Source organism: Pongo pygmaeus, chromosome 23, assembly GCF_028885625.2.
Source record: "Pongo pygmaeus isolate AG05252 chromosome 23, NHGRI_mPonPyg2-v2.0_pri, whole genome shotgun sequence".
Taxonomy (NCBI): domain Eukaryota; kingdom Metazoa; phylum Chordata; class Mammalia; order Primates; family Hominidae; genus Pongo; species Pongo pygmaeus.
In genome coordinates, this window is record NC_085931.1 from 41,170,532 (window position 1) to 41,181,543 (window position 11,012).

An 11,012-nucleotide genomic window follows, 5' to 3' on the forward strand; every position below is an offset into this window, starting at 1 on the left:
CTGAGTTTGTTCTGTAGATTAACAAAATGTGCCAGGACCCCTCCCCGCCTTTTCCTGTAGTTTTGCTGTCCTAGGGAACTTTTAACCTATATGTGTGACATGTAGCATTGACTGAGAGTCCTGGATCGCCGCCCTGAAAAACTTACAAAAGAAAAAGAGAACCCAGCTTCGAGTGGATTCAGCGGCTGGATTGCACCAGGACCTCTTTATCTTCCTTAGCCTGGTGCCAGCGGACAGCTGCTCATGATGCCTTTGTCCCTTATGTGAGTCAGTGCGGGGAGCACACACTTCTTTGCAGGCGCTGAAGGCCCCGTCCCTCTAGGGAAAATGTGCCTAGCAGAGCATCAGCTCTCGCACACTGTGGCAACAAAGTGGTTGCTCAGAGGGCCCCATCCTGCTGCCTCTCACGGTGGATGGTCGTGGGGACCCATCACACAGCAGTCCGTGCTGTGGAGTCAGCAGGATGATTTGACAAGTCTCTGTTCTGCCTCTGTCTGATGGAAACTCCACAGTGGCACTCTGCAAGCCACCCACAGCACCAGGGCAGCCCCACAAGCCCCTCTGGGTGGGGGAATCACAGAGGTGGGGGCATCTGTGCTTGGCCTCAAGGGCAGGAGGATGTAAGAAATAAGGAGGGGAGCCAGGAACAGAGGCCGATGCCTGTAATTCCAGCACTTTGAGAGACCGAGGTGGGAGGGTTGCTTGAGGCCAGGAGTTCGAGACCTGCCCAGGCAAAATAGCAAGATCCTGTCTCTACAAAAAATAAAAATTTAGCCAGGCATGGTGGTGACCTGTAGTCCCAGCTACCCAGGAGGCTTACGTGGGTGGATTGTTTGAGCCCAGGAGGTCGAGGCTGCAGTGAGCCACAATCGTGCCACTGCCCTGCAGCCTGGGCGAGACAGTGAGACCCTGTTTCTCTAAAGGGGGGGGAGGAAAGAAGAGCTGAGGGGGAATAGGGAGCTCAGGCTGCATGCAGGGGTGGGAGCAGCTGTGTGGATAGAATGCAGAGGTGACTGGCAAAATGGGCCGTGCCTGAGAGCTGGGGGCCTCTGATGCTGCAGCCAGGAGTTAGGAATGGATGCTCTGTGCACTAGGATAAGAGGCAGTTCCGGAAGGTTTGGGAGCAGGAGAAGATAGGACAATAGTGATACTTTTAGGTTGTGTCCAGGGAGCCAGACCCTGGCAGGCGATGGGGAGAGGAGTCGCCTGCAAGAGACGGGTCTGGGAGAGACCACAGGACCGAGTGATGGAGGGGAGAGGAGGGGCCAAGGGAGAGAAAGGCAATGGGCTGGGATTCTGGAACTTTAGAAGGGGCAAATGAGAAGCAGAAAGCAAGTGCAGAGTTTGGGGGCAGAACGGTGAGTTTGGCTTCAAGGCACCCACTAAGTCAGGAGACTATCCTGGTAGCTGGGTCTATAGGATCTGGCCTTGGGAGGGATCAGACTGCAGGTGGTAGTTTGGGGTTACCTGCAACTGTGACTCCTCAGGAGATGTTACGGGGGTGACAAGTCCTCATAGACAGTGTACTTGAGACCCCCTCCCAGACTCAAGCTCCCCCATCTGTTTCCTGTGGGGTGGGTGTGCTCTAGTTCAAAGTCAGCCTCAGACACCTCTCCTGGGCAGTGAGAGGTGGGGGACGGCCAGGGGTCGGGCAGCCATGCTGGGCTTCCCAGCTTTTCCTCCACAGGCCAACCTCTGCCCTCCTGGAGGGCAACCCCAGCGTCAGCTGCAGCGCCTGCTCCCCTTCCACTCTGGGAACCAGAATGTGCCTGGCTTTTGGTGTCTGCCACCTCCCACCCACAGCTTCCCAGCAGCTGAGGTGGAGGAAACCCCCTTCCCCCAGCTGGGGCAGGGAGACACAAGTGAGGGCCCCCACTCTGCTGTTGGCGGGGCCTGGAGCCAGGGCAGGCCGGGCGTGGGGGTGGCACCTGTCTAGGATGGGCTCCCTGGTGCACGCCTCGGTGCCTCTGCTTCCCCCAGCAACACATTTGCCTCTGTCTTCTCCTTGGGGCTGGGAGGCGGGGCCCCACCTGCCCTGCTCTTCCTTGAGCGCCTACTGTGTGCCAGGCACCATGCGGATGCAGAGACAGCGTCAAGCAAAGCAGACTCGGTCTCCATCCTCCATGCTAATAGGAGACGCAGTTGGGAATGTGAACACCACACAGAGTGCGTGCTGCTGGAAGGGACGGCACAACCAAGTTCCTGGACCCAGACTCTGGACAGGTGAGGAAGAATTGCTAAGGATGCATCCTCTAGCTGAGATCTGACAAGGAAGGAGCTAACTCGACAAACAGGATGGGGAACAGCATTCCAGGCGGGGGGAACAGCATAGGAAGAAACCCTGTGGTAGGAAGGAGCCCCAGGCATTTTGGGAGCCAAAAGATGGCCGTTATGGTAGGACCCCTGAGGGCAAGGGGGAGCCCAGTGGGGGCCGCGGGAGGCTCTTGCTAGGTACTTGGTAAATAGGCTGGAACATGTCAGGGAGCTTCCCAGGAAGACTGCTGGTTGGGAGTTAAGGGCCTGGAGTTCTAGCCTCAGCCCTGCACTACTTTGCTCTGTGACCCTAAGCAAGATGCTTCCCCTCTCTGGGCCTTTGGGTAAATCCTGATGCCCTCACTCATGATACTCTGATCCCTGAATGCTCAGAGCCTTTGCCCTAGCTCTTCCCGCCTCCCCATCTGCACGTCACTCAGACCACAGTGTGGACATCACCTCTCCAGATGCCACTCTGACCACTCACAGCGCCTGGCTCTCCCGCTGCTGTTACATCACCCTGCCTTATTTTTGCTGAGCTCATCCTGCAATCACAGATGCTCCTGTTGGTCCTTGTGCCTGTCTATTGTCTGTCTGCCCCTTGCCCTGGAGTTCTGTGCCTTCAGGAACTCATGAAATTGTCAGCCAAGTTACAGAGAAAGAGGGGCACCAGGAAGATGCACCCGCCTGGGAGTCCCACGGCCCTGAATTCAAACTGTGCCTATCCCCAGTTAATTTGGTCTGAGGATGTGGGCAGGCCACTCAGACTCTCTGAGCCTCAGTCTTCTCATCTGTGAAATGTATCATGTCTATTGCATGGAGTTCTGCACTGGTTCTCCTCCACGCTGATGTCAAGTCCTCCTGTTCCCATCCCATCCCCAGCTCTATTTGCCATTTCAGGAAGTGGGGGTAGCCAGGAACCGATCCAAGTCAAGCTCACCTGCCTCTGGGAGCCCTTGCCTCAGCATGTTTTTGGCCTATGTGTGCTCACCTGGGCATTCGGGGGGAGCCCAGTTTTCTGCGAGTCAGATGGAAACCCTAACCCCTTGGGCTCTTCAGGAAGCAGTTTTAAGCACAAACCAGGTCACTGGCCTTGTCTGAGGCAGGATCTGTTATTCTTTTGTTCATTCCACAGATGAGGAAACAAAGGCTCAGAGACGTGAAGGAATTTTCCCAAGGTCACCCAGAGAGATGGAACGGGGCTGAGACAGGATTTCAAGCCCAGCCAGGTCTCTTCATTCCTCTGCACACAGCTATTCCTCATGTCTGCTGCATGCTCACTCCACATCAGGCAGGATGCTGGTGGCAGGGGTGTAACTGTGAACTCACTCTTTGATTCATTCCACAGATGCCTAGAGCACCTTCCATGTTCCAGGCACCAGATGTGCCCGTGTCCCCCCAGGGTGATCCAGGAACATACACGCATATGAGAGGACACGCTGGCACATACCTAAGCTTGCACACGCACAGACATGCATGCAGAGGCGCACCCAGATATCCATGCCTACAAGCACTCATAAATACAGATACAGACATAAGCCTCCATTAGGACACTGACATCCGGACTTCAAAATGAGGTAAGAGAAATATACATGCAACACACATTGGTATATAACACACATCAGCATGCAACGTCCATCAGCACGCAGACCTCAGCCACATACCCATGGGGGCCCAGAAGCAGCCCACACACTCAAACCCTTTTTCCTCCCCTCTTGCTGCCACGTCTTGACACCCCTCATCCTCAATGTGTCCAGGGAGCCCCATTTGGCCACAACCAATGCCTCATCTGAGTTTGACACCCCACCCCACCGCAGTCACAGCCCCCGGTGGCTGGGGCATGTGACTTCCCTTCCTGGGCAGAGCAAGGACCTCCAGCCCATCCCCAGAGTGTGCACGCTTTTGGCCTTGCCACCAAGGTCCCTCCCCTCTCTAAGAGGCTGCTCTTCCACCACCCCAAATCCTTTCCAAGACAACCCAGAGACACAGAGGGTTTAGAAACCAGGCAAGTTTTAAATATAAGTTTGCACAATATTAACATTAAATATACATCATAAATAAGCCTTATAAATATAAAACTGATAAAAATTGATAAAAATCGATAAATTAGTCATGTCCCTCCAAGGAATTGGCCTCGCAGCTTCTGAGACCCCCTCTAGGAGGGCAATGGCTCCTGCGTGAGAAAATTCCAGGATCCACCACCAGGGGGAGCATCCAGCAGCGAGGACCCGAGACTGGGGCTTCCTGGCGCTGGGAGGTGGGTCTGCTTTTACAGAGACCTCCGTGTACACCTCCCAGCGCCATTTGCACCACATGTCCTGATTTACAGATTTTAATATCCACCTTACGTCAGGGAATCCAAGCAACCGACAGGCAGTAGGGGCCTTGTACAGCCTCTAACTCCCTAGCTTCACAAAGAAAAAACAGGTCCAGAGAGGTAAAGTGACCTGCCCCAGGCCACATGGTGACTTTGGGGCTGGCCTGGGACCTGAGCTCCATTCCCTGGACCCCCGGATCAGGGCTCCTGGGACACCCTGCCGCTGTTACAGCTGCCTAAAGTGAGGTCACCCAGACATCCAGGTGTCTGGTTTGGGACATGATGAGGCATAGGAGGCCAGCTCAGGCTGTGACCTCCCCTTCAGAACCACGGAAAGGAGGAAGTCTGGGGGCAACGGCCCTGCAAGTCATGAGAGGGAAGGACTGGCAGGCCTCGGGGAGCAAGGCAGGGGGGCAGTCAGCCCGGCCATGAGTCAGCCTGTGTCATCAGACCCCTGAATCAATGGAAAGTTGGCCCCGCGTGGCCCGCCCGGCCACCCCGCTGGGCCTGGGGAACTTGGGGCTGAGCCGGGGCGCAACAGCCTGACTCTGTCCCCCAGCCTGGAGGAGGTAGAGGGGTCTGCCCAGCTCCCACCTCTTAAAGTGCACTTCTCAGTGGCTAGTCGCAGAGGGGAACAGGTTTGGGGACCCGGGAGGTGTCATCCTGGGATGGTTCCTCTCATCCACAGAGCACCTGCCGCATCCTTCACCAGCAAGGGGTGCTCCCGAGGCTACCGGGGAAGCTGTCCCCTGGGCATGAGTCTCTTGCCTTTCCTGGAGGGTCTGGTCCTGCGCACCCCCTTCCTCAGGGCCTGGTGGGGGCTGTGTCTCCGGCTCCGGTTTGGGCTCTCCCCCCACTTGCTGAAGACCCGCCCCACTGAGTGCATGAAGCGATGGTAGCCACGCAGGAATCTGCAGCCCTCCAGCTTGCGCTGAAAAGCATCCGAGGCAGGGGTGGGGGTGGGCGGCTGAGAGGCCCCCCAGCCAGCCTTCGTGGGCTCAGCCGTGTCTGAGTTGTCCAGCAGCTGGGCCATGCAGTAGATGTTGTTCCTGAGCCCGAGGACGTTCGGCCTCGCCATCTGCAGCTTCTCCAAGTCCTCGATGTTCAGCCCAGACCTCTCCAAATCCTGGGCCTTGGGGAGGCGCTGCTCTAAGTCGGCCAGTCTGTGCAGGACGCAGCCCAGTGTGGCATTGAGGGTCTGCAGGAAGCCCCGCCTGCCCAGCCCCCTCAGGGTCTCCTCGCTGGGGAAGGCCCCGGGGCGCTCCCTGCAGTGCTCTCTCAGTTTAGGAACATCCAGGCCTTGGATACGTATCTGGGGGGAAAGAGGAGGATCACAGGGTGAATGCTGAGGATCCGGACCACACTCACAGACAAGTCAGCCTTGAAATGCTAGACCTCATGCACCCCTATCCAATCTCCCACTGGATGGATCCGGAAACTGAGGCCCGAAAGGGAAGAGGACCCCAAGATTACTGCAGGCAAGGTCGGAGTGATGTTGGGGGTCTGGTGGGATGCCCGTGGGGAATGAGGAGCTTCAAGAGGGCTGGACTCTGTCTTGCTCACTGCTACATCCCAGTGCCTAGACCAGAGCCTGGCAGGTGTGCAGGAAACACACTGAGTAAGCAGATGAGCGCGGTGATGGTGTCTGGAGTCCCACCCCGGGACCACAGAGCTAGGGAAGCTGGAGGGCCAGCCTTAGCTCCTCAGGGTTAAGGCTGGAATAACACAGCGACTCAGTTCCCCCACCTGGCCATATGGAGTGGGGCTGGGCCTGTCCTCCCTGCTTCTCACTCCCTTCCTAACCCCATAGTTCTCTGAGACTCAGACGCCACAAGGGCCCAGGTGCTTACATAGGGGTCCAGGAGTCTGCTGGTGTCCTGCATGAGATCTGTCTGCTTCTGGAGCTGGCCAAGGAGCACGTGGTACTCTTTCGAGCAGCTGCCTATAGCCGCCATGCTCGCCATGCTTGGAAACAGGAGTGCAAGGACCAGACCTAGGGCAGAGAAGAGGGGTGTCACCTGACTTGGCAAGGAAAGCTACAGATGGGAGCCTCGGGGAGGGGGTTCAAGAGGGCCTTGAAAGGTGCTTCCTTCATCCCAGACTTTGTGTAGTGGAGGGCGGGGGCTGGGCACTGTGTGGCACGCTGTGTGCACAGGTGTGCCCACCAAGGCCACCATCATCTCCCCAGTAAGTCACTGCCCAGGGCCTGACACAGTGGGAGGGACTGAGACAGTGGCTGCAATTTACCAAGTAGGTCTTTGAGCAAAGGCTGCAGTGCCCAGCTGGATCCCAATCCTGCCTACAGCACGGTTCTAACCTCGGGAGCTGACTCTCTGCAAGGTGGGACTGGCTCCCTGCAAGACCACTGGGCTAAAGACTGGCCACTGCCCTAGGACCTGCCTTGTCAGCTGCTCTGGCCATCCAGGTAGAGGGCCTGAGAGGGCTTCAGGGCAGGCAGCCCGGGAGCAGCTTGTGCCCTCAGCTCTGTCTGGAACCAGGAGAGGCTGCCTTTTCAACCAGAGGCGCAGCCTGGAACAGATGTGGAAGACCTTCCAGTCCATGTCCCCACTTTCCTGACAGGTAAACCACGTCTCAGGAGAAGGTCCTGCTCAGGTCACACAAGGCCAGGGCTCTCCCCTGACCTCTCATGCCTGCCTCTTCTCTCCATAAGTGGCTGTTCTGTCAGGCCCACCAGGGATGCTGTGAGCCTGTCAGAAGGTGTTGGGGGCGGGTACAGTTACCGCTTACCACCACCCCCAACGGGGCACCGGCAGCCACGTGGTCGGAAGGGGCCTGTGGCGCAATGGCCCGGAAGGCAGTGACACCATCGTTCCCGTCCTAAGAACCATCCGGCCCTTTGGGGAAGACTGGCTGTTGGGGAGGGCCGAGGGGCCAGGCACCCAGGCTTAGCGACCCCAGGGCACCCTCTCCGCCTCCCCAGGTATCTGCTGCCGGGCTCTGGCAGGGGCCTGTGCCTGTGGCAGCGCACGTGGGACTGGGGTTTCTGTGTGGCTGTGCATCTGGGTCTGTGTGCGGCGTGAGGGAGACCTGTTCCGTTCACCGTGGGGACTCTGGTCTGCATGTGGGGGTTCCTGGGCTGGTGAGATCCAGGGTTGTGGATGACGTCATATGGCTGTGTGCGCATGTGGCCATGTGGGTGTGGCTGTGCATGCTGTGTGATTGTGTGGGCTCTGGGGCCCCCAGGCCCGGCTGACTTTCTATGCATCCTGGGCAAGCTGGAGGCCCCACAACCCCTCCACACCTCACACCACTTCCCTGCCCAGCTTCTGAGCCTCCCTCTCCTGCCCAGCCTCTTCGCCCATCCTATTCTCTCACCCCCTGGTTCCCAGAGTTGCCTCTACATCTTGACATCACCTACCCCTGGAAGCCTTCCAGGGATGCCCCTTCTCTACCTATGGAGATGCCAGGTTCTCAGTGGACTGCTCTCTCTGCCTGACCTCCTGGCTCTCTCCCCTTCTCAGCATCCTTCTGCCTGGCGCCCGGCCTCCCCAGGTCCCAGACGGCAGAGGGTGCCTCTGCTCCCCACCGGCACCCGTGGACAGACCCAGCAGGCGGGTTCTGGCGGGGAGGAAGGAAGTACTTACTGAGCAGCGTCCTCTGTGTGAGCAGTACCCCCATGCTGGGTGCCCGTGCTCTGGCCCGCGCCCGCTGGGGGTGACACCTCTCGGCTGGGAGCCCTGCAGGCTGGCAGCCACTTTATGCCCGCTGGGGCGATTGGCCAACACCTCATGAGGTGGGTGGGGATGGGGAGGGGGGAGGGCAGGCCTTCTGGGAACATGACCCCAAAAACCAAAATTTCCACGGGCGGCCAATGGGCGCAGGGCGCGGTGTATGCCCGCTCCTCCTCCTGTTTTCTTCGAATTCGTTCTTCGAGGTCAGCCCTACGCCCAAGGATGATGTAAACCGCAGCCTCAGCCTTCCTGGGGTGAGTGGGGAGGAAAAGGGTCCATGCCATCTTCGGGGAACTGGGCCAGGGATGGGCAGGAGGGACTTCGAGCTGGGCCTCTGGAGGCCCCAGGCCAGTCTCGGCCCAGGAGCCATTGGCCTCGCAGGACATGGTGGTTGGGGGCTGAGGGGAGCGAGACGTCTTCCTTCTTGAGTGCCCTTCCTGCCCTCTCGCCGGGGCTGTTGGGACATCTGTGAGCGGAAACCACCGGGCTCTGGGCACAGAGCCAGATGCAGGCTGGCAGCCCCGAGATTGTGGTTCAGGCCCCAGGACCAGCATCCTCCAGCCCAGCTCCCGACGGTCTCCTTTCCCCCATCGTGCACCCTCTGCCAGGCCCACTCCCCAAAGCCAGGCCTTGTCTCTGTAGACAGGCTCCACTGGGGAGAACTGGACACTTGGAGCAAGAGAAACAGGAGGCCAGGGTTCAAGCCTGCTGAGGTGCTGTGTGACCTGAGGCAAGTCACTTAACCTCTCTGGGCCTCAGAGACCCACAACTATAAAATGAGGAGGAGAAAAGCCTTTCCCAGCCCACCTCACAGGGTTGCTTCCATCATGGACGTAAAAGGAAAAGACCTCTGAAGGAAAAAGCAAAGATGAAGGTCTGATTCCAAGTATTGGCTCTCGAGGGGGCGGGATGGGGGAAGGAGGAGATGGGGAAGCTGTGAGCTCAGAGGGGAAGCCGGGGAAGGGGAGTTGCCGCCTTGACAGTTGGGGACCAGGTTTCACTTTCTCTGAAAGATAGCGATCTTAGGTTGGTCCTCTGCGAAAGGGCCCTGGGAACAGTGCCACCCTATTCAACCTGCTACTTTACTGTGGGGTAAACTGAGGCCCGGGTGAAGGCAGACAGGGAGGCCAAGATGCTGGCCCAGGCCTATAGACCCTGCCTGGTCAGCACATCTCCCAGGCCCAGAGGAGGGTCCTTGGCCTGCACCCTAAGAAGCCTGGGTGGGAGGAGGCCCTCAGGAGTCTGGGGAGTCAGGGTGGGACTCCTGGAGGCTGCCAGGGAGGTCTGAGCTGCTCCAGCTGGAGGGAGCATGGGATCTGGGGCACCTGAGCAAGGAGAGCTGGGGCAGCCAGAAAGGAGGAGGTTGGATGCAACCCTGTCCATGCCTGCTCCCGATGCCCAGTGTGGCCACCAAGGCTGTTGCCACCCATTCTCCCCATCACTCATTTATTCATTCGACAAACCTTTATTTGGCTCCATGCTGCACCAGCCACTCCCAGGTCTGAGGATCACGTAGTAGGCAAAAATAGGCGACCCCACGCCCAGGAGGCTGCTCTTCAGCCCCTACCCACTCCCGGGCACCCAGGCTGGGACTCACCACACCAGGCCCCATACCTCCCCCTCACCACCCCCAGGGGCCAGTTCTGGATTCTCATCCTGAGAATGTCGCTTCCGCTGAAGTCCTCATCTCTGTGCCCACCCCCACAATGCTGCTTCCTGGGGCCATGCCAAGAGGGGATCCTTCTCCATTTCACATCCCTGATCTCATCTTTTTTTCTCTTTTTTTAAATGCAGGATCTTGCTCTGTCACCCAGGCTGGAGTGCAGTGGCGCCATCATAGGTAGCTCACTGTGGCCTCCAGCTCCTAAGCTGAAGCAAGGCTCCCCGCCTCAGTCTCCTGAGTAGCTGAGACCACAGGCATGCGTCACCATGCCCAGCTAAGTTTTTTATTTTTTGTAGAGACGGGGTGTCACTATGTTGCCCAGGCTGATAACAAACTCCTGGGTTCAAATGTTCCTCCTGCCTTGGCCTCCCAAAGCGCTGGGATTACAAGTGTGAGCCACAGCACCCAGCCACCAATCTCATCCTGCAACAGCCAGGCGAGAGAAGCCGCTGGGCAGAGACACCTCAGCTCACTTCAGTGAGGAGCTCGAAGCTCTGGGAAGTTTAGGGGCTGGCTCAAGGAAGGAGCGCCAGATCTGAGCAGAGGGCTCCAGGCCATTCCCAGCTATGGCTGACCGACCACCACGCTTGGCGAGAAACAGCCACATGCCTTTATCTTACTCTATCTCCCTGTGGTCCAGGGAGGCCGTGCTGTCTCCTCATGGCAGAGAGAGGAGGTTGCTTTGTCTGAGGTCACCTACGAACAGTTAAGAGGAGAGGGGCATTTGGCCAGGCATGGTGGCTCACGCCTGTAATCCCAGCACTTCGGGAGGCCGAGGCAGGAGGGTCATTTGAGCCCAGGACTTCGAGACTGTGTCTTTACAGAAAATTTAAAAATAAATTATCCAGACATCGTGGTGCATACCTGAAGTCCCAGCTACTAGGGAGGTTGAGGCAGGAGGATCACTCGAGCCCCGAAGGTTGAGGCTGCAGTGAGCCATGATCATGCCACAGCACTCCAGCCTGGGTGACAGAGCAAGGCCCTGTTTAAAACAAAAACAAAAACAAAAACAAACCCACCAAGAAAAGAAGGCATTCAAATGAGGCCCAAAGACCATACTCTTTGCACACCCTCTAATGAGGGTGTC

General features: G+C 57.9%; 1 protein-coding gene across 1 annotated transcript; it reads right to left on the reverse strand.

Annotated features, from left to right (window-relative positions):
- Window positions 1–4,246: 4,246 nt before the first annotated feature.
- Window positions 4,247–8,690, reverse strand: OSM (oncostatin M). The gene is made up of 3 exons (XM_054470290.2): window positions 8,176–8,690; window positions 6,421–6,563; window positions 4,247–5,882 (listed from the first exon to the last, which is right to left on the reverse strand). Exons 1-3 carry the CDS (start codon window positions 8,207–8,209, stop codon window positions 5,301–5,303), a joined length of 759 nt encoding a protein of 252 aa, XP_054326265.1. The 5' UTR covers window positions 8,210–8,690; the 3' UTR covers window positions 4,247–5,300.
- Between the last annotated feature and the right edge of the window lie 2,322 nt (window positions 8,691–11,012).